A 23,385-nucleotide genomic window follows, 5' to 3' on the forward strand; every position below is an offset into this window, starting at 1 on the left:
AGACAGACCTCATGACCCTATGTACATGTATGATTACACGAATGGTGTGAATCTACATTGTGCACCACAGAAACGAAATGATGTACCCCACTGTGTACGATGAATCCAAATGCAATCTGTAAAAATAAATTAAAAAGCAAACCAAAGAAGAGCTTTGGCCCTGGCGACTGGAGGGGTGAGTTGTTCACAGCAGGATGAGGGAGGCTGTCAGGGGCAGGTGGCCTGGGGGTCTGCGTTTGACGTGTGGGTGTTGGGCTTTCAGGCAGGGTTGTCAGGGAGGAGCTGGGCGGGCCAGCCTGGGGCAACACGGCACCCTAGAGAATGAGCAAGCAGTCAACACCAGGACCGTCTGCTGCAAATGCTGGGTCACAGGCCCCTCTGTGGAGGGAGCGTGGCCTCCTCTGGACCATGCAGGGGGAGAGGTGCTCAGGAAAGCCCCAGAACCTCAGTAGGGTGGAGGAGGAGTGGATGAGAGGCTGTGCCCTTCTGAAGCTCAGCGGGTGGTTCTTCCTGGTGAACTGTGGCGCTGGGTGATTGGGTTCCTGCTCGGTCCTCCTGCCAGTGTGCTGTGCTGGCTTCGGTTTCCTTGTCTGTAGGAGAGAGGTTGGGATGGAGGATCTCTCCTCTGGCTCTCTGGAGGCCATGTGCAGTCTGGGTCCCACTGTCTCCCTCTGCCTGTAGACAGGACAGACAGGAGGTGGTCTGTAGGTGGCAACTGGCTGGGGGTGGAGGGTCTGGTGGTCCTGAGCCATGAGCCCCCTCTGAACAATCGAAGTTTGTAGGGAGGGGCAGGCACTGCTGAGGCAGTATAGCGACTCCCGGAAACGTTGCTGGTCACAGTGGAAGGGCTGGGAGGCCAGTTGTGGGGCCGCTGGTGCCCTGGCTGCTGAAGACCCTTAACCAGCACTGTCCCCCTCTAAGTGCCAGTGGTGCCCCTTCGCTAAGGCACTGCTAAGGTGTGCTGCGGGAGGGTCAGGGCCATCAAGTTTCCTGTGTTTGTGAACAGGGCCACGCACGCCTCATTGCTCGAGATAAGACTGTGGACCAAGTCATCCTAAGAGCTGCACAGGCACCCTGTGCCCGGCATCGTCCTGAGTAACGGGATATTAGCTCCTTTAACTCTCACCGCAACCTCAGGAGGCGGGCCTGTGAAGCGACCCAGTTTCACAGATGAGGAAACTGAGGCAGAGCGGGCGCGGGAAGGCATGCCGATCTCAGTGCCCTGGTGGGCTTCTGACCCGTGCTGTGCTTCCTCCTCCAGGGACCGGAGCAGACCCGGTGGTCAGCGCCAAGAGCAACCATTGCCTGGATGCTGCCAAGGCCTGCAACCTGAACGACAACTGCAAGAAGCTGCGCTCCTCCTACATCTCCATCTGCAACCGCGAGATCTCGCCCACCGAGCGCTGCAACCGCCGCAAGTGCCACAAGGCCCTGCGCCAGTTCTTCGACCGGGTGCCCAGCGAGTACACCTACCGCATGCTCTTCTGCTCCTGCCAAGACCAGGCGTGTGCTGAGCGCCGCCGGCAAACCATCCTGCCCAGCTGCTCCTACGAGGACAAGGAGAAGCCCAATTGCCTGGACCTCCGCAGCCTGTGCCGGACCGACCACCTGTGCCGGTAGGGGCGCTGCGGCGGCTCTGGGTGCAGGCTTGAGGGTGACGCGTTGCCGGTCATTTTCCCCCCTTCTCTGCATTCCCTGGCGTCCACTGCAAGGTGTCGAGAGGTTGAAGCGAAGTGGACAGTGCAGAATACGTTGCCGTGCGTTCATCCCCGTCTCTCCTTCATCTGTTCCTCTCCAGATTTCATTCATTCCTCACCCACCCTCCTCTCCCCTTCACTCATTCATTCATTCGCTCAGCACCGGTTTCCTGTTTGCCTCCTCCGAGCTCAGCCTCAGAGGGAAGCCAGGATGAACCACCCGGGAGCTTATGGTTTCCAATCCCAGACTCCTAGAGTCTTGGAAGAAAGGAGAAGTTAGTCTCACCTCTTGAGGAAGCCCCCAGCGAACATCCCACAGAGGAGGGCGCTCCTGCAGACCCAAGAGGCCACTCCTTGCAGGCTGCACTCTGAGCTGGGCTAAGGCTGGCTGAAGAATGGGTTCAATTAAAATTAAAAAATTGTGCTGGGTTTAAATTCTGACTGTACCGCTTGCTAGCTGTGTGACTTTGAGTTTTTAGGATTAAGTTTTAAGGATATCCTTAGCTTCCATCCCTTCACCTGTGAAACAGGAATAAAAATATCCACATCTAATAGGATCATTAGATTACATGTGTCCAAAGCTTAGCACAGAGCCTGGCATGCAGTAAATGCTTAATAAGTGTGGCCTAATTATTAGGAAGTGCTTTGTAAAAATATTGACTTGAAATTTGCTTCTTGTCAATTCTTGTGTTTTTCTGGTGTGTTGTTCAGTATTTCTTGGGCCCCTGTTGTGAGCAAAATGGGTCTAAGTTCTGGAAAAACAGAGGTGAACACGGTGCTCTCTAAGAAGCAGGGAAGCATAATGGGACAAGTGGTCCTAATTCATAGGGACAAGGCTGGGTTCTTCCAGAGGAGGGAGCACAAGAGAGGGGCACTGGCCTCAGCCTCGGGGTGTAGAGGATGGGGCTTAAGCTGAGAATTGGGAAACAAGATGGAGAAGAAAAGTCCAGTGGTCTTTTAGTCAGAAAGGACTGGAGACAGAGAGCGGCTCGTGGGGAACGGAGGCAGTGGTTACCTGTGGAGGGGGCCATGACGGGAGGCTGCTGGATTAACGGGGATTGCGACCATGGCAGGTGTTCATAGACTGTGTGCTGTGTTCTGGACACTGTTCTAAAGGCTTCCTGTCTTGTTTAATCTTGCCACAAGGTTGTGAGGTGGGCAGTGTTATCATCGTTATCTGTCAGGTGAGGAAACAGGACGCATCTTCCCAAGGTCATGGAGCGCACGTGTTTCAGATCTGGCGTCCTGTGAGACTGCTTTCTTGCCACTGTGGCATACTGCCCTGGATGGTGACTCTGGGGGTGGGGAACAGGAGAGTGTTTCAGAGAGTGGCAGGTAGACCTGAAAGAACTGGGTGACTGAGTGAAAGTCCCCTGGAGTCGAGAACTGTTGCTGCTTTCTTTGCTCCCCACCTCCCCCTGCACATGGATGCTGGTGCTTGGCGAGCCCTCCATTGACGTTCCTCGGGGGATCCATGGATGGCCTCTGCCGTGTTTCCTGGGTGAATAACTGTGGAGCGATGGAGCCTTCAGGGTGTGGGGTGGTGTTGGATGTGCAGTATTAGAGGTTCCCGGGGCCTGTTGACATTCCCACAGCAACACTGGGGGACTTGTGGGTCTGGAGCTCAGCCATGAGGCTGGAGGGAGGGCCTGGGCTGAGGAGTAAGATCTCAGGCAGCTTCTTGGTGACGCAAACCTCAGCAGCGCGTGGTGTGGGCAGGTCGGTGGACATGCCTGCAGGTTTGGGCGTCCTCAGAGTTCAGGTGATGAGTGCAGCCTTGGCGTGGGTGGCCAGGGCGGAAACTTACTGGAAACTAGATGTTGCGTAAGGGAGGGGTAGAGGAGGCGCAGCGAGAGCTGGAGGGGGAGGTGGGAGGGCCACCAGAAACCAGAAGAGAAGGGGGCTTCAGAGGGAGGGAGTGGCCAAGCCCCGGTGTCTCAAAGAATGCGTGTGTGTGTGTGTGTGTGTGTGTGTGTGTGTGTTGCTGTGGCTGAGGCCTGGCAGGGAGGTAGAAGTGCAGGCCTTGAGTACAAACTCCCTTCTTCAGAAGGAGGCAGGGCTGGGGCCAGGGCCTGGAGAGGGACTGGGGGCGGGCACTGCTGCCTTCCAGCCTGGGGGAGCTGGCCTGCGTGCTCACTGAAGGGGAGCTGCTACTTTGGTTGGTTGGGAAACAAGCTCTGCTGAGGTGTCAAGAAGGCACTGGAGTTAACTCAAGGCTCAGGAAGGCCTGGAAAGAGGATGGGCTTCTCCTCTGCTTACTTAAAACCGTGCACCTTATATGCAAACCGATCCTGTGCCTATGAAGGAGGGTTAGCAGAAACTGAGCCCCTCGAAGGCAGGAGCAAGCAAGGGCCTCCACTGTGGAGTGCTGACCTGAGGCCCTGAGCTTCTTGGTCCCCGGGATTGAGGGGGACGCTGGCTGGGCCGCGTGACTCCCAAGATGTGATGGAGTGGGTGCGCTGATTCTTGCATCTGGTTTCTTCTTCTCCTTGGGCTCGATGCTAACATGAGCTGACCAGGCCACACATGCACAGTGATGCAGAATGACAGCCTGTGGGGAACCAGGCTTGAGGGAGCTGGTAGGGACCACCGCGACCCAGCTCAGGACCCTTTGCCGAAGGGCAGGCCAGTGGCGCCCAGGAAACCAGAAGGCCACAGGGTCCCTGTGACGGGAGCCTGAGGTTCAGCCACTCAGCGTCTGAACAGGGAGTCTCAGGCAGAGAACAGGACCTCAGCACTGCGGACACATTTTGAGGAAAGGTGGATCACGGACGGTGCAGTTCCTTTGGGGTCTGCGCCTTGTGTGGGATGCGGGGATTTGGAGCAGCGTGAATTTGGTGGCTTGGTCTATGTCTGTTTGTTTAAAGAACTAAAAGGGTTTTTCATTCGTTTGTTTTTCCAGAGATGGGGAAGCTGGGAACAGGAGAATTGGGTGATAAATGTCACATCATGGAACCAGAACGGGTGTTTAAACGTGGCTAAGCTTTGCGAGGGTTGATACCGAGGAATCCCAGGAGCTGTGTGTGGACAGTTTCCGAGAGGGGCTGAGCCAGGCATGCTGGCACTCGCATTGGGATGTGGATTTCAACAACAGCACCCGGGGGCTCACGGACCGTGCTGCATCTAGATTGCTGTATCAGGGACGTGGCTCGCTTTGGGAGTAGGAGATTCGGGTTGCCCAGGAGGGGGCGAGCTCCTGTCCTGAACCAGGACATCCCTCCAACCCATGTCTGCCTGCTCCCACCACCCACGGCGCCCACCCACATGCAGATTGCAAGTTCTGACCCGGAGGAGGGAGGCGGGGAGCGAGGGTGGAACCCACATCTAGGATGAGTCTGGCTGGGACCTAGGGGATGTTGTGCCCAGCAAAGTGCCCTTCAGAGGACTCAGAGCTGGGGCTCGAGGTGACTGGGAGACTTACGTGAGGGAGAACCATAGATGAGAGGCAGAGATGACAGGCAGATAGTGGACGCAGGGGGCCTGGGGGGCAGGTTTCTACCTGCCTCTTTTCCTTACTCTGCCTGTGGGCTCCTGAGTGGCCCCAAATGGACCATTTCACTCCTTATGCCCACAGTTTTGTCACTGATCAGACAAGGATGCTTAACCAAGGCATCGCCGAGGACCCTTAGGGTCTTGCAGTCTGTGGCTTTGATTCTGTCCATGTGGCTTTCCTGTTTGCCTGCTGCTGTGCCTGCCCCTGCCACTTGGGTTTGCTCCTGGAGACATGAGCTTGGCTTAGGAGATGGCCAAACCCTCCTCAGGGTACATGGTATGAAAGGGTGGGTTTGAAAGGCCCTATTTGCCAGTATTTTCCCAGAAGTGGGCCTGCCTGGAAGGAGATGTGACATCTTTCCAGCTTCTGCAGGCCTGACCTGCTCACCTATGCGCTGCTCAACCCACTTGCCGTGGAGATGACCAGATGGCACCAGGAGGTTCCAGGTGGCTGGAGGAGCATCTGCAGGGCAGGAAGCGTGCTCGGTTCTGCACGGAGCATGGGAAGGCGTGCTGTTCTCTTCCTTCCTTTGCTGGGCTTGGCCTCCTTCACGTTTCTGCCCTCCAGGTGGGATCCACAGCTGGAAATCTTGTGAAAGCAAAATGTCATGTATTTGGAGCAGGAACTGGAAACCCCCATTTCTTGGATAATTTAATGAACAAAGCTGGCTTGATGGGGGTCCAGGAAAGCTTCTCTGGGACTGATGGTCCTGAAATGAGTCCCTCATCTTTGAGCATCTCCCAGCACATTCCCCATGCTTAAGGGCCTGACTTAGCCAGGCCTGCCTGGCCCCTCTGGTCCTTCCTTCTGCTTAGGGAGTTGACCCAGTTATGGCCAAGCTTCTCATGGAACAAATCTTGGCTCAGGAGATTTGGGGTAGCTCAGCCAAAGCCTACCTGGCACCTCATTAAAACCAGTCCGCTGATTTGCTGTGAGGCACACCTAGTGGCAGGCCTGTATGATGTCACCTGTGTGATGTGCAACAGACTCCGCTGTGTTGTCTTATTAAATGTCACTACTGATAAAGCGTTGGAGGTTTTCCTTGATCTGGGTTTGAAGAAACCTTGATTAAACAAGGATATCTGCGCACTGGGCCTTGGGGTTATTGGAAGCACTTCTGAATCCTCCCACATCCTCTGGAGCAGAGTCAGAAGGCGCCTTTGGGAGGGGTGCTTGCTGCTCCACCCCAGTCCCAGCTGGCTTAGATGTTGCCTCCCAGCAGCTTGACTCTGCCTTGTGCCTTCGCCCAGTTCACGCCCTCGGAGCCTCGGGCGGTAGACTTAAGCTAACCAGAGATCTAGGGAAGACAGGATAGGCATTTCCTTTATGAGGTTCTGATATGGGGCCTGGAACTTGTTGGAATCAATCTGTGGAGTTTGGCAGGATTCTGTTCACCTCCCCAGTGGGCCATGATCTGCATTTAAAAAAAACAAAAACAAAAAACACAAAACTTTCAATTTCTGTCCTGTCAGCTGAGCTCTTTGCAAAGATGTTCTTAGAGAGTGGTGTGTGTGTGTGTGTGTGTGTGTGTGTGTGTGTTGGCTGTGGGGAGGGTGATTCTGTTGTCCTGTGAACCGTGTCCCTTCTAGGCCACGTTTGGAAGCAGCCCTCCACAATGTCCTGTTCTTCTTCATCTGCCAGGAGGATATAAATATCTCCCCGCTGGCCCTGTGCCTTCTGCGGGGCTGTAATTTAACCTCTGGGTGCCGGGGATGTGTATAAATAGACTCCAGCCTGGAGCTGCCCCAGCGGTCCAGGTCCCTTTGTGCAGTGGATGCTGCCCTTGTCTGCGAGGATCATTGGGACGCAGAGGGAGTTGTCCCCTCCCTTGGGCTGTCCCGGGAGTGGAGGAGTGCCTCCAGCCAGCTGTCCCCTTGCCTGCGTGGGGAGGATCCACCGACTTCAGGCGGCAGGGAGGAACAGGTCTGGGATTTGATTCTTGGCTCCTTTGGATTGTCACTCAACCTCTTTTTACGCTGTAGGGGCTGTTTGGCTGGTGTGTTCACCAGATCATTTCTAAGTGGCATTAAGTCAGTATTTACATACAGGTGGGTGACTCAGAGGCATCCAGACCTTCATTCCTTTTAAGGGAGAGTTCTTGAATACCTTGAAATTGGGCTCTAAGTTTTGGGTATATCTCCTAGAAAGAAACTTGTGTCCATTAGATTCTCCAAGGTTTCTTTGATTTAAAGTTCGAGAACCTCTGCTTTCTCTGAAAGATCGACTTGGATGGGTTCCCTGGGGAATGATGTCAAATCTGCCTCCTGGCTCAGTAAGCAAAGAGGACTGTGATTGATTAGTAATGCCTGCCACAGACACAGGAAAGGCAGGATGGATCCTCAATAGGAAGCCGGTCTGTCATTCCTGGGTCTAGCAGGTTGCCTAGAGTGGAAGACTGGGGGTCTCACGGTAATTCCTCTCTTCCTCTCTCAGTGATTCCTTGGTCCCTGGTGTTGGATCTGGCATTGTGTTATGGTTGGAGAGTTAATGAAGGAGGGGCTGGAGGTCCTTGCCCTCCTGGGTGTGGTGGTAGGACACTGTGTTGATCTCCTCTGTGGTGGGAGGAGAGCCATGTTGTCGTTGGTGATAGCATGTTCACTCAGTTTCTCTCGAAATCCCAGTTCTACTCTGCCACCTCCTAGGTCCACTCTGGTGGAGTTGGAGGGCATTCCTTTCTTGGGAGCAATGAGCCCCAGGCAGATCAATCTCTCAGGGCCCTTTGTGGCCTTGAGCAGAGCTCAGTGTCCAACCTCAGAGCAGAGCTGCCCCCTGGAGCAGCCATGCTGATGGAGGCCTGCCCCCGAGGCTGCCCCAGCAGGGAGGCTCTGCCTGTGCAGGTTCCTCAGCCCTGTCAGAGACGAGAACTGCCTTTCCCTGTGCATCTGTGCTGGCCCCTGTTGCTGCTCTCCGTGGGGACCCTACTCGCCTTTCACTCCAGGCCACAGGTGTCCAAATGGCGCTTCCTGGAACTTCCGTGGCATGTTGAATATTACTGTCCTCAAGGTTCTGGGGAAACGCTCAGAAGGAAGCTCCAACCTAGATACCTAGTTTGCAAGAGAGGGCTTGTGCGTCTTGCTGCTGTGGCCACTGCAGAGTTAGTAGCACGGCTGTGCCTGGAGGCCCTTGGCCTTCCCCATCCAGCCCGCTTTCCAGGCATCGCCCTTGCAGGTGAGGCACAGCCCTGCCTAGTGAGGTGGGGCTGCGATTTAGGACCCACCTCGTCTCTGGGGGTTGGGATAAGAATGAGCCCTTCAGGGAAATGCCACTTATGCAGAGTACGGGAATTAGAGTCCACGCAGCCTCACCTGCAGCTGGCCTGTGTGTTTGCGGTGCAGGGCAGACGCGTCGTCAGCCACCCCTCAAGGGCCCCGCCCTCACGACCTCATCTAATCCCAGTCACCTCCCAAAGGCTCCACTTCCAGATCCACTGGGGATTAGGGTTTCAACATTGGGTCTCAGTCTCCGCAGAACTTGCACTTGCCTTTTGTCAAGACTGTCCGGTTGCCACCTCCCTAAACCTGTCTTCTGGAGACTCCACACAGATGCTCTCTAGAGCTTGTCTGTGTAAGGCACGCGGTATTTTTCTACCTGATTAGGTCTCTGCTTTTTCATTCTTTCATTATACTGGGTCTGTTTATTTATTTAACAGGTCTTTACTGTGTGGGCTTTCCTGGCCAGGCACTGTGTTAAGCGGTAGCTGTATCTCAGAGACAGCAGAGGTGGTCCCCGCCCCCTCGGAACTCACAATCTGTTGAAGGAGGTAGATGGTAGACTCATATGCAGATACGTTTATCCTGGTTGAGCATCCCAGATCTGAAAATCTGAAATGCCAGATGCTCCAAAGTCACAAACTTTTTGAGCACCAACAATGACACAAATGGAAAATTCCACACCTGACCGAGTCACAGTCAAACTTCAGGTGCACCCGAAATATTGTATAAAATTATCTCCTAGCTATGGATGTAAGGGGTACATGAAACAGCAATGAATTTTGTGTTTAGACTTGGGTCCCGTTCCCAAGATACCTCATTATGTACATGCAAATATTCCAAAATCGGAAGGTATCTCAAATTGGAAGCTCTTCTGGTCTCCAGCATTTGGATAAAGGACACTTGATCTTAATTAAAAGGGTTGAAATGAGCAGGCTATAGAAATAGAGAATAACAGGGGGCACGGAAGGAGGCACCTGTTTGCACAGGAGTCAGGAAAATTTCATCTGAGGAGGCGACATTTGAACTGAGACCTGAAGAAGGAGGAGCCAGCAGGAGCAGATGGGAGAGAGGACGTTTCACCAGAGGGTGCGGCATGGCAGATGCTGCAAGGTGGGAAGGCTTGGCGTTGCTGAGAGGAGGTGAGTGGCTGGAACAGAGGGGTCAGGGGCAGAGGCACAGGACGTGGCAGGCAGGGTTAGATCCCACAGGGCCTGTGTGCCTGGTGTGCAGAGCAATGCCAGAGCAATGGCAGATGAGGGAGGAGGTCGTTTTCATATCCCTGGATCAGCAGCTCAGCCCCGGCCGGTGGTCGTGTGGAGAGAGATGAGTAGATGAACCGCGGAGACTTTGGAGATGGAAGCCATCTACCCTGAAGGTGGGAGTGAGGGGATGGAGGGACTCAGTGGTGACTCACAGGCTTCTGGCTCAAGCAGTTCGGTGGGTGACGGTGTCATTTTCTGAGATGGTGAAGACTTGGGTAAGGAGAGTGAGCAGGAATCCAACATTGGGCATGTTCATTTCGGCACCTTCAAGACAGTCATATCTGGGGGTCGTCAGCATGGCTCTGGTAATGAAAGCTAGAGGGTTCTCCTACGGAGAGTCCAGCGTGAGAGGACTGAGAACAGGCCAGGCGTGCCGGAAGTGCCCAGTGTTTGGTGTTGGTTTGGTGGGCCCAGGAGTCAGAGGATGTGTTCTGAAAAAGAGGGAGGGGACAGCTGTGCCAGCTACTGTTGAGAGGTCCAGGGGATGAGGACACACAGGGAATCACTGGGCTGGGGAGGTGGAGGGCCCTGATGGCTCTTCTACACAGTTTGGATGAACTGGTGATTCCAGACACCAGATGCCAAAGAAAGGCTGGCCAGTTGGTGGGTCAGAGTTTGCTGGGGGAGATGACGAAGGAAAGGGAAGATGTTTGTCCTTCAGCAGGGGAATGGCCAAGGACAGCCCAGCACTGGCTTGGCTTTGGCAAGTGTGGGGTGAAAGTGGAGGTAGGCAGGAGAGAGGGTGTCCCTGACACTGGGGGCAATCTCAGGTTCTCTTCCCTGGCACTCTGCAGCTCCAAGGACCACGGCTTCTGGCACAGTGACCCTGTGACCTCTTAGCTCTGGGACAGCTATAGGAGTTTTTGATTTTATAATGGCACACAGAAAAGTGATATGCATTCAGTAGAAACTGTACCTTGAATTTTAAATTTGGATTTTTTTTCCTGGGCTAGTGGGTATGTGATAAGATCCCATCTGGTGACGTGGGGCAGGGGCAGCGGTGTTGAAGCTCCCAGTCACCCTGGAACCACGGGGGTGAACAGCCAATCTCCACAGTGTCTGTATTCAATAAATTGTGTGAAGTGTTAAGACTTCATTATAAACAGAATTTGTGTTAGATGATTTTGCCCAGCGGTAGGTGAATGTGTTTTCAGCACGTTTAAGACAGGCTGGGCTAAGCCATGATGTTCGGTAGGTTAGCGGCATTAAACGCGTTTCCAGCTTAAGACATTTTCAATTTATGATGGGTCTCGAGCATAACTGGATCATAAGTGGAGGAGTCTCTGTGCAGTGAAACAGACCCTGTGCATGACACGGTCGCCTCTGACTCAGCTTCTGCTCCAGCCCTGAGTCCTTGGCTTGTGAGAAGAGCCTTTGTTCTGTGCCACTGTGCACTGGTGAGCAATCTGGAGGGCTGGCTTCCCACACAGGGTGGCTCCTGGGCAGCCGGAGGAGCCTTGCCTGCTCACCTGCAGTCTTCAGTGAGGACGTTCTTAAAGCAGTGCTGAGGGGGGGTCGGGGGCGCCCAGCTCCGGTGATGGGTGTCTCTCCATGGTGCTTCAGGGTTGGGGTGGAAGTTCCTGTAGCCAGCCTCAGGGTGCTTTGCCGTCTGCATGAGCAGCCTGAGAGAAGAAGCTGCCCACTTCCCTCTGGTGGGGCAGCATCAGCCGTGGTGCTCTTAGACCAGCTGCCAGCTTCTGGGCCCTTCCAGGTCTCTCTCACAAGACTCAGAGGGCTCCCATGGGCGGTCCTTTATGGCAGGGTTGCTGAGGTGGATGAGCACCTCAGGCCACCACTGGTACCCTCCTGCCTATAGAGTGGGGACATTGAGTTATGCACAAAGGAACAGGAAAGAGTTGCTGCTTGTTTAGAATGGGAGAGGAATTCGGGGATAGCTGCTTCCACCCTGCCTGGCTAGAGTCCTCCTGAGCGGGCAGTTCTCTCCTTTCCTGAGGACTGTATTCTGGGTACCATGATGTGCTCAGGAAGAGAGTCAAAGAGCAAAGGGCAGCCCTGGTTTCAGATCATAGGCTGATGAGCTTGGGCACATCCTTTAACATCCATGGAGGAGCCTCTGTTTTCTTTGTTAAAATAAGGATCTTCACGGAAGCTTGGCAGCCCATTCAGGAGGGTGTGTGTGGAACTTTCTTCCTGGGTGCTGAGCTCTCCCAGAAGGCTGAGATAAGCCTCAGACCTGCCCTTAGCTGTTCCAGGCTGGTGCTGGCTGGGAGGTGGAGGGCCAGCCCTCTGAGTTTGGGTGGTCAGGGAAGGCCTAATGAAGGTGACGTCTGTGCTGGTCTGAAGGAGGAGTAGACCTATTACTAGTAGGTGGCCCTTCTGTTCCATGCCGAGGGAATGTGTGTGAGAGAGGGGTGACCAGGGAGAGGCAGGGAGATCAGTTCACAAAGCCCTGGTACTTTTTGGCAAGGAGTTTTATTTTCTCCAGAGAAAGTGGGGAGCCATTTTCAGCAAGATGGTGAACTGTCCAGCTGCTATTTTAGAGAGACCCCTTTGGCCACTGTGCACACAGGGGTTGGAAGAGAGGGAGGCTGTATAGGGAGGCCTTCTGGGAGGCCACATTGTGGCAGACCTGGAGATAAGGCCAACTCAGAGCATAGTGAAGAGGGCTGATCAGAGACAGAGACCTTCAGAGGCCAGTTCCTGGGGACTAAGTGCAGGTGAACAGTAAGGGCAGATCCAGGATAACGTCAAGGTCTCTGTCCTGGTGGCCAGCTGGTGGAGACACGCTTGTCCGAGAGAAGGAGATGGAGGGCTGGTATGTGGGGAGATGTTTGGACTTCAAAATTGTTAGTTGAAGGCCTTTGAAATGGGCCAGTGGAAAAGTCAAATATGAGAAAGATTTGTTATCTGGGAGTTCGGGAGGTAGGCAGGGCTTGGGGTGGAGATGATGGGGTTAAGGCAACGTGGAAAGCAGGCGTCTGGGGAGGCTGGGAGAGCTAGGGTCCTGCAGCTGGGCAGGGAGGAGGGAGGATGTCCTCGGGGCAGAAGCTTCTGGGAAGAAGGAGGTGGAGGAGGAAACCGGACTGAGCAGTGACTTGTCCCAAAGGGAGGGACTGTCATGCTCAGAGCAGAAGGAGCCAGCCGAGGGAGGAGAGTTCGTGCTTGTGGGGTGGCACAGGGGAGCTCTGGATTCCCCAGAGACCCTGAGCGGAGGGGATCTCCTTGCCAGGCCTCTGCCTGCCAGCCCCCAACATCAGCAGGCTCACAGGTCTCTCAACGTGCTGTTTAATAAGAGGCCACAGTGGTCAGGTGGGTGGACCCTGGTTAGGAATTTACCAAGCCCTAATTAATACATTTGGCTCTCTGAATCCACAGTTCCACATTCATGGGTTTCATCAGCCACAGATTGGAAATATTTGAAAGAAAAACTATAATGAAAGATAACAACATAACAATAAAAATAGTACAAATAAAATGCAGTATAATAAGTATTTACATACCATGTGCATTCTGGTAGGGAGTCTGAGTCACCCAGAGATGACCTACCATACACAGGGCACTGCACATTATCTATACCTCAAAAGAACTTGAGCACCTTTGGAGTTTGGCATCTGTGGGAATCCTGGAGCTGATCCCTGAGGGTGTGGAGCGGGGACTACTGCCCCTGCTGATAACTAACCCTGTGATCTTTTTGGAAGTTAGCATGGGTGGCCTTGGGTGGTGCAGGAGCAGAGGCAGAGGCCTCTGGCCACATTGGATGAGCGTCAGCCAGGTAACCTGCTCGGGTCCCCTCCGATAGAGTGAAGCTGGGGCCGCCTGTCTGCAGGAAAGAGGGGGAGTAGACCGTGGGTCCCTTCCTCTTATCCTCTCTTCTTTCGCCTTCCTTCTTTTCCCTCTTTCTTTCCTAATTCTCAAAATGAAATTTGCTTTATGGTTTTTACTGATTATAAAAGTGGTATGTGCTCATTAGAAGAAATAGTTCAGGCAAGACAGAAATGTGTACTTAGAGGGAAAACATCCCAATCCAGATACCCTGGAGTATGGAGAATACGTTCTTTAAAAATAAATGTGGGGCTGGGGATATAGCTCAGTTGGTAGAATGCTTGCCTTGCAAGCACAAGGTCCTGGGTTCAATCCCCAGCGCCTCAAAAAAAAAAAAAAAAAAGTGCATACACATATTCTAACAAAATGACATCGTGCAGGGTGTGCTATTTGATAAGCTACCTTTTTCTCTAAATACATGGTCAGCAATTATCCATCTCAGCCCGTGCAGGTATACTGGTTTTTAATGGCCATCTGGTTTCCCCTGTGGGCTGTGTGCCTGTGAACGGTCTGTGTACCTGGTCTCTGTACACCTGTCTGTTCACTCTTATCGTCTGAGAAATGTGTCTGGGTCCCACGGCCTGATGGTGGCCAACAGCCACATTCTAGGCTTTCTGAGGAGAGGGTGCACTCAGGTAACTGACCCTCCGACAGTTCTTGGGACTCTCCTGGGAGAGTTCATGGGAGTTTCCCCAGGAAGCTAGAATAAGTGGTCTTCCTTAGAGTGGGAGGGGAGTTTCTGGGTAGTTTGCAGTTGTGGTTTGGCTGTGCCATTAAGGAGAGCGGTCTGGTTTCCTATAACTGAAGGTGACACTCAGGGTGAGGACTCCACCGGTCAGTGGGTTTAGGAATATGTAAGGGCCTCTTTAGCCACCACCCCGAGACTCAAGGAGAGATGATGCCTAAAGCGGAAGATTTTCGGAGTCAGTGTGTTGGCATCATTAAACATATAAGCTGGCTGGCCACGTTGAGCGCAGGGTCCGTGGAGCACATGGAGAGGGCTGGAGAACGTCGGCCAGGCTGAGCCTTTGGAGGTCTGGGGTGGTGGCCCCCTTTCTCCACTGTTTCCCTAAGGATTTTGTTTCTGTTTTAAATAAGCCAAACAAGGGTCATTGCCTGCTCCTTGCTAACTCTCCCCTACTCCCTTCAGGAACAATTTGAAATCCCTAAAAAATCAACATGTGGTAGCTACCAAGTGACAACCTAGGAGCTCAGAAGACACCAGGGCTGTGACAATGGAGCATGCACCTCAGTCTTATTCATGGCGGGATGGAGCTGTGTGCTGGGTGGAAAGGTGGCAACTGGGGTGCCAAGGAAGCCATGGGTGTGCTTGAGAAGGTGACTGTTAAAGCCCCAAGGAATCACGATTACACCTTAAAAAAGAGGTAGAGGAGACCTAACAGATCATCCCAATGGAATTTCCATTTTGCAGATAAACAAACTAAAGCCCAGAGAGATAAAGCTATTACCCAAAGTCACACAGCTATAGTGTGACAGGATCTGGTTCCTCTCTCTGGCCAGTGCCCTGCTCTGGGAAGCACTTGGAGTGGCAGAGTGTGAACTTGCATAGAGTCAAATACCTGGGCCCCACACTGGAGAGAGAAAACATTTCTGAGCCTCAGTTTTCCTTGTTAAAAAAATGGAAGTCCATGCCATCCATCTCGTGACCGTAGACGGAGAGAACAACTGTAAGGTCTAGGTCAAGTCTTGCTTATCCCACTTGTTGGGGACTAGAAGTGTTTCAGATTATGGATTTTTTTTGGGTGTTAGAATATTTGCACATTCTTAATGAGATATCTTGGGGATGGGACCTGAGTCTGAATGTGAAATTCATTTATGTTTTCTATATACTTTATGTACATAGCTTGAAGGTAATTTTATACTTTTTTTTTTTTTTTACAGTGCTGGGGAATAGAACACAGGGCCTTGCTCATGCCACACAGATATTCCAGCTACATCCCCAGCCTGATTTTATATAATATTTTACCCAGTTTTGTGCATAAAGCCAAGTGTCATAGGTGGACTTTTTCACACATGGTGTCATGTCAGGGCTCAAAAAGAGTTTCCGATTTCAGAGCGTGTCTGATTTTGGATTTTCAGGGAGGCTCACCTGTAGTGAAATGCTACAAAGTTTGAACACGGGCTGTCTCTCAGCTCACACGCTGGCCTGCAGACCTGGATCTGTACCAACAGGAGCAAGGGCAGGTAGTGATGGGGCTGCTGGGCAGATCCTCCCAGGAGGGGCAGGGACAGAATGGCAGTAAGGCTTGGTGCTTGGATACACAGAGCCTTGGAGATGGCTGTTGGCTTCTAGTGATGGGCAGAAGGTCTCAGACCTATTGGACCTTGTGCCAGCCCATTCTTGGCAAACGGAACATCATTTCTGCTTCCTTCTCTTTCCTCCAGCTCTGTCCCAGAGTACTTGACCGACTGTCCTGAGCCCCTTGCCAGAGCCTGCCTGTCCAGGGGTGCTGAAGTCTGGGCAGGGAGGGGTGGGGCAGTGGAGGAGCCCATGAGGTGGGGTCCCCAGCCCACAGTCCCTTTGCTTTCTCTGTGAGGGCTCAGGTCTGGATCGCTCTCGTCCCCCCACCCCTCTCTCCCCTTTGGATCAACCTCCCAGAGGTCAATGGCCAAAAGGAGGGGGAGAAACAGAAACGATGATGACTTTGATTTTTTTCTTTCTTCTGTTGGAGCCTGGGGAGGGTGGTTGTTTTGCTTCCTGGACCTCGGCAGAGAATTCTCTGCCAGACAATCATCTCGGCGCTTTCATTGCTTTCTGATGCTACTCTAACTGCGCAGGGTCGGCTATTAAATGGTCATCAAACCTCAGCCTCTATCCCATCAATAGTCATAAAGTTGGGGAGATAAAAGCCATCAGTTTTCCATTATAGCTGAAAGCAATACTGTAGCTAGCTATTTTCTGAATGCTGCAGATAGATGTATTTTAACTAGAGCAGGGTTTCCAGCAGCCCCCAGCTCAGATGCGGGCCCGGTATAACCTGCTGGGTGGTTAAAATAGAGGCGTGGCTGGGGTTTCTTCTCCCTTGGTCCCCTCTTTCCTGGAGAATTGAGCGGGCAGACATTCAGACTTGGGGTGCTGAGGTGAGGCCTGGGTGGTGGTGCTGTGGCTTCAGCCTCTCACGCTGACCAGATACTGTGGATAGATGCTGTATGTTGTGATCTGTCCACCCTAATGAGAAACCACCCTTCTCTGCCTGATCCTGGGCTTTGGGCAGGCCAGGGACTAGGCTCAGGGTAGTGTCTGCAGATCTGTGGGGAGTTTGAGGGTTGAGGGAGGTTGGGGCCTGCAGACTGGGCCATGTGGACCTCGAGCTGCCCCCTAGTGAAGAAGCTGGCACCTGGGAGGCAGGAAGTTGGGGAGACACTGTTACTGATGAACCATGCCCTTAGCTCCTCAAAAGTCTGTAGCTCTGCGGCCCATTTGGAAATGGATTTTGTAATCAAGCAGCCTGACAGCGAGCAGCCAGCAGATAAGAATGAACTTTTTAAAGCCTTCAAACCTCAGGAGCCCTAGACTCTCGTTCCAGAAGAATCTGGGTTCTGAGACCCCTCCCTGCCTTGGCTCTCCCATCTGCAGCCACCCTCTTGGCCTCCCTGAATGGGTGATTTCCTTCTGCATGTCTTGCTTCTGGGGTCTGGGGAGGTGCCCAGTCACATTAAGAGATCTTTGCGGTCACCTCTTTGTGGCCTCTCATTCTTTTCCAGAAAGTTGCCTTTTCTGTTTCCTGTGCTTTGGTTCCACTTTGTTCCAGCCCCTATCAGAGCTATTCTTAGGACACATCTCAGTCTTGAGTGTGTGGATTTTGCTTCACAGTGCTCTGGGGTCAGTTCACATTTCCTGATGTTTCCAAATCAGCTACGAGTTCCCCCTCCCTGACCTGGCTAGCAGGAATGAGACCCCATTTGCCTGTGCTGCCTGTCTGGGCTTCGGGACTCGGTCAGTCCAGGGCTGCTGGTCAGTCTTTGGTTTTGCTCCTCCTGCCAGCGTCACAGTGGGGATCCTCAGGTGAGCCCTTCAGCATCTACTCTGAGTGGCCCCAGTTGCCCGCTTGGCTGTGAAGTCCACTGACCCCAGACTCACCCAGAGAGACCCCCTCATGCCCATAGGCACTGCCCTCAAGGCCAGGGGCTCCCTGTGCTGCAACTCTCAGCGTCCCTCAATTGGGTCCTAGGGCAAAGGAGCCCGTACCCCCAGGACCTCGAGCCTTCTCTGCACTGGTGACCACCCCACTCAGCAAACCCTGGGCGATTCCATTTCTTGAACTGCCTTCTTGAGATTTCTGAAAATGATGGCTCTTCTTAGTGTCAGGGACATCTGGGTTTCCTGGCCTTAAAGTCCTGCCTGGCCCCTGTAAGGGGTAGATGGCAGATGGAAGAAGGGAGAGCACGTCTCATTATTCTTCTTTCTTCTCTCTCTGCTGTGCCCTTAGGAAGGCAGGAGCCAGCTGCCTTTTCCACCACGTTTGCCCCCGCAGCAGCGACACTGTGGGCTCTGGCTGTTCATTCACCCCTGCGCCTGGCCCAGAGCCTGGTACTGTGCAGAGGTGCAGTCAGCACCTGGGGAGTGCCTGGGTGCTTTTTGTCTCCTAAACCCGAGGCCATAGCAGGTGCCTTAACCTTTTCTTGATGACTCTGTCTCATCCCTGATGGCCAGGTAATGTCAAAGATGGTGGGGTGCCTTCAGGTCCCCTGACTTCTCTAGGATTGTTCACCCCTACACTAATTAGTCCCAGATACTGCGGCTTTTGAGTGGTTGCTGTTTGCTTTTCTGGTGTTTCTGTCTCCTCCTCTGTGTTGGCTGTCACTTCTTGCTGAAGGTTGTCTGCTCTTCCTGTCACCTCTCACCTTTGCTGGTTTTCAGAGGAACCGAAAACCAGAGGACGAGTGTATTTGAATTACAGATGCACCAGGAGCCATGAGGCTGTAAGTGGAGAGAGAATGGATTTTCCTGGGAGCAAAAGACCTGTTTTAGTGTACAAACTTCATCCTGCCTATTTCGGCGACTTCCTTGTTCTTGGCAGGCTGCCAGATGAGTGACCTACAAATGTGCTGTTATGGCAGAGCCCTTTTCGATTAAAAAATATATTTTAAGATGACTTTGGAAAAGGGGCAAGAAAGCATATGAAGGCTTTTTGGAGTTAGACTTGGCCACTGAGATGGATCAGGGTATGGACCTTCCAAGAGCCCTCTCGTTTCTCTGCAGTGTCCACACCCTCATTGTCTTCAGTTTCCCTGAATGACTGTCCCCAACTTAATTGTACCCTGTCTTGTTGTCACAGACTGGGTTCAAGGATTGGGAGGAGGATGGTTTTGATCTCAGTGAGTGGGGTTGTGTCATTAGCACAGAAGGTGACTCAGGATGAGGCTGTCATGCTGCAGCCGTGACTACCTCACCACGTGATGATGCTGAGACCTTTGGTGATGGACAGTGATGCCCATTCCAATTGGGGTGCTGGGGGGGGTCAGTTAGAAATGAGACCCTACGGGCTTGACTCTGAAGAAGGAGGAAGTGCAAACCAAGTTAGTGTCAATAGGAAGGAAGGGGCCCAAATCCCAGTGTCTTCCCCTTAATCTGGCCTATCTCACCATGAAAACCTCAGGGAATGCATGTCACCTCTTGTGTTTGCTTTTTTATCTGACACCAAAGGGATGGGATTTAAATAATACCCATCTCAAGTTTTGTGCTTCATGAACTATACTTAGTCTTATTTCTGGAATTTGGGGAGTGGAGTGTATGATCTGAGAACCATGGACTTAATAGTAAAGTCCTCACTACTCAGCAAGGTAGAAGAGCCGAGGGCTTTGCTGCCGTTCTGCATGTCTAGTAGTTCTGGAAGTTTTCATGAGCAAATGCAGATCATGTGTATTCACGAGTGCTGTGCACACGTGCTTGTGTGAGAAACGCCGAGGGAGGTGTGGGCTTGGAGACGGCGCTGGAGGACTGAGTCGTGGGAGAGGGCTTCGAACCTGGCTTTGCAATGCATGGTGCAGACTCTCGCTTACTCTGGAGTACAGATCGGCACTGAAAAGCAGGCCTTTACCAGGTTACCTTCCCTCTGGGAAGCAGCTCCTTCATCTCCAGAGTAAGAGGCTGGACTCACTGGTCTCTGACGTCCTATCTTGGGCTGTAGCACCAAGGACCCAGGAAATCACTTCATAGTGCCACCTTCTTCTGTGAGGAGAGGCCCTGGAGAGGGCACCTTGAAACTCCGCCTCTTCCTGGGTGTCCCTGGGGTGGCTTGGCTCTGACAAGAGGTCATTTCTGGAGAGCTTCCTGGGCCCTGCCTCTCTGATTCTAGGTTTTCCAGGTCTGATAGCAGGTCGTCAGGCCCGCGCCTCTTCTGTGTGGTCCCAGAAGCATGAGGTCCAGGCAAGTCAGGGAGGGTGGGTTCTCATAATGCTCATGGGCAGGAAAAGCAGATAGGAGAGTCATTCCCTGGTGACTCCACCCAGAGTCCTGAAGAGTGTTGCAGGGGCTGTGGGGGAAGGGCAGCACTAGCACGCTGTGCCCTCAGCTGTGAGTGTGTGTTCATGGGAGCCACCAGGGTGAGCCAGTGTAGTCTGCAGGAGGGATTTCCAAATGAGTGTGTGCCTGTGGATTTGTCAGCATGCCTCCCCAAAGTGATTCTGAACTGGAGGTGCTACTTCTGTAAGGAAATTGCCCTCTTTTTAATAGTACTGTCATGTTCTCTGAGAGCTGTGTCACTAGGTGGTTTCATGGTCATGTGAGCATCGTAGAGTATACTTACACAAACTAAGACAGCTATGATGTCACTAGGCGATAGAATCTTTGGGGAGCACACAGGCAGTCCATTGCTGTCTGAAACATTGTAGTGTAACATGTGACTCTAAGGAGACCTGATTCTCCATGGTTATTAAAAGAGAAAATCTCTAAGTACAGAGGGGCATCTGCAGGGACCTTTTCCTTCTTGGGTTTGCTCAAGATGACCCTGTCACTCCCCACCGGCCTGAAGAGGAGGGGAAGTCCTGCACCCCTTTAACTCTTAGGCTGCAGTGGCAATGCCTGTTTTCTCTAATGCCCCGCAGCGTAGCCGAGACCAGCTGAGAGGGTTATTATTGCTACGTCGACTCAGGGGAGAGGAGGAGATAAGCGCAGAGAGCATCCTGTATGTCTGAACTGACTCTTGTCGGAGTCTGAGGCTGGAAGTTTCCGTCCTTTGGTCTCAATCTGCCCCATGTGGTAGGCACCATTGTGGATTCTGTCACCTGGCTACAGACTCTGCTTTCCAGATCCTAGACAGTAGGTGGGCTTCCAGAGGGAACCTGCCCCCGCTGTATAGTTCCGAGGTATCACTGAGAGTTCTTGTGTGTTAGGGGCCATGTCACCATGTTAGAATCTGTCAGACTCCTTTCTGTCCTTGGAAGTGGGCATTCTTATGATCTCTGTTCAGATAAGGAATCTGAGGACCAGATATATTAAGGGACCCACCCAGGGTCACACACTAATAAGGTGTAGCAGAAACTTGAACCAGTGTGGGCTCCCAGGGCTGTGCTTTTCACCCTATCCTGCCTTCTCTCTCCAGATAAACTCTGTGGATCTCGTGTCTCAATTAGCTGTGGTCCTGATACATTGCTGATTCCCGAATCCCTCCTGAAACCTGTGGAAAGGGAATCCCTGGCTGTGGGACCCAGGAATCCAGTTTTTCCTTGGCTCCCTGGGTGACTTGCTGGGGGAGGGCTGAGGTAGGGACACCCTGTCTAGCCAGGGGTTCTATGTCCTGGAGTCACTACTGGAAGGTGACCTGGGGGTGGCTCCTGGGGGTGGGGGAGTCCAGTAAGCTCATTCCTTCCCTTGGTCTGCCAATGTCTCCACCATCTCTGCATCCTCTAGAACTCAGCCAATTGTAGATGGTGTGTACCTGGCCTGGAGCGTAGCCCCGATTCACCTACTGTCTACCTGTCTGTCATATCCACAAACTAGCTCTATCATCCAGCCCACATTTTGGCTATTAAAATTGCCCTGTTTATTCTTGGGAAGATAAGCCAAGTATTTCCCCTGAGTCCAGCAGTTATTGGAAATGGGCTGTCACTGCAGGAGACCACTGTGGCATGAATAGAACACATGGCTTGGCCCCAGCCACGGAGACTGAGGAAGGCCCGGCATGGAGGCTGCCGTGTGTGGCCAGACAAGCAGTAGTAGTGCTCACTCCACTGTTCTGACTGACCACCGTTATAGGGACTTAGTTATCTGCCACATGCAGTGTCCTGTGTGGTCTCTGTACCCGTGGGGACTGAGTGCCCTGGTCCTGAGGAGGGAGGTGGGAGTCTGGAAACCTGAGAAACATGATTCTTCTTCATCTGCCTCCTGCAGGTGGCTGCGGTGGGGTGGGGACAGCACCCAGGTATGGAGTGCTGGGGCCCAGGCTGCACAATGTCCTGCCCTGGCAGAGCACAGGGAAGAGGCGGGGAATGGTGCGATGTGCTCCCCTAGGACCTTGCTGCAGGGTACAGGGCCTTGGGACCTGGTTCAGTGCAGCCTTAACCTCTCTGCTGGGGCAGCTCCTTGGGAAGAGGCAAGGGAGGCTCTTTCTGACCCTCCCATGGAGTGGGGCCCAGGTGGGTGGCAGAGACTGGGACCCTGGAGAGTTGAAACCCTGTCCTTGGGAAAGTGACCACCCAGGCTGGACACAGAGGGTTCAGCCTACATCTGATTCAAGGGGAGGTGGAAGAAGTGAAATCAAGGGCCTGCTGGAATCAGGAGGGAATCGATGAGGGTGGCAGAAAGACAGTCTCTCCAAGTTCATGTCTACCTGGAGTTTCAGAATGTGGCCTTATTTGAAAATGAAGTCTTTGCAGAGAATCAGGTAAGATGAGATCATGCTGCATTAGGATGGGCCTCAAATCCAGTGACTGGTGTCCTTTTATGGAGAAGGGAAGAGGCAGAGATGCACAGGGAAGAAGACCGTGTGACAGTGGACATAGGGATTGGGGAGATGCCGCTATAAGCCAAGAGAAGCCGGAAGAGGCAGGAAGGACCCTCCCTGGAACTTTCAAAGGGAGCCTTGTCCTACCAGCAGCATGATCTTGGACTTCTAGCCTCCAAAACAGCAAGGGAACAAGTACCTGTCATTTTAAGCCACCTAGGTTATGGCATTTTGTTAGGACCACTCTAGGAAACTAATACATAGAGGCAGGGTTTCACACACTTCTCCAGCCAGAGAAGGGCTGACTGTTGTCACCATGCCACCCCAAGGACAGTGGGACCTGGAAAATGTGTTGACAATTCATATGTCTGAGAGGCAGAGAGGAAGGGCTCAGATGGACAAGTGCTGCTGGGGAATGCTGGGAAAGGCTAAGGAGGGCTTCCAAGGAAAGGGGTACTGGAGAAGGCAGATGAGGGGGGACTGGGAAGAGGGAGGAGCTGGAGAAGGACCATGGGTTTGAGGGCAGAGACCAAGAGCAGGTGGGTTGTCACCCTAATGGATGCCAACCTTCCGTATGGCACCAAAGCCCATTTACTGCTGGTTGGAGCCCAGGGGTGACTCTCAAGGGGAGAACTGCTATATTTGAAGTCAGACATCCCTGGCTCTGTGCCTGTGACCATCACCTCTGTCTTGGATTCTGCCAGCACCCTACCCAGAGGGTGATGTTCAGCACTCCAGACTCACCCATACCTCTGAGAGGACTGGCAATCCTGGTCTTCTCCATCAATAGACCTGGGTTCAAGTCCAGCCCTCATCCTTCCCAGCTGTGCCACAAGTCACTTAGCTCCCTGGAGCTTCTGCTTCCTTCTCTGTGAAGTGGGGAATTTCGTGCTACCTGTCTGTCTCAGGTTGCTTGCAAGGATTAAATGCATTAATGCTTTCAGAAGTGGTTAGCAGATACAGAGTAAACACTCAAAATTGTTAGCTATGATTATTTATTATTAGTTTGGTAGGTCTCTTAGTGAATGCAAA

The 23,385-nt window shown here is 52.8% G+C and overlaps 1 protein-coding gene across 4 annotated transcripts in view; it reads left to right on the forward strand.

The window, feature by feature from the left end:
• The window catches only part of Gfra2 (GDNF family receptor alpha 2), an 84,140-nt gene that overhangs the window by 32,726 nt on the left and 28,029 nt on the right, over nt 1–23,385 (forward strand). For all 4 annotated transcript variants that reach the window (XM_047549471.1, XM_047549470.1, XM_047549473.1 and 1 more), the window contains one exon: nt 1,262–1,616. In XM_047549471.1, the coding sequence (XP_047405427.1) occupies nt 1,262–1,616 (355 nt within the window). The remainder of the gene's footprint in view (nt 1–1,261; nt 1,617–23,385) is intronic.

This window comes from Sciurus carolinensis, chromosome 4, assembly GCF_902686445.1.
Source record: "Sciurus carolinensis chromosome 4, mSciCar1.2, whole genome shotgun sequence".
NCBI lineage: Eukaryota > Metazoa > Chordata > Mammalia > Rodentia > Sciuridae > Sciurus > Sciurus carolinensis.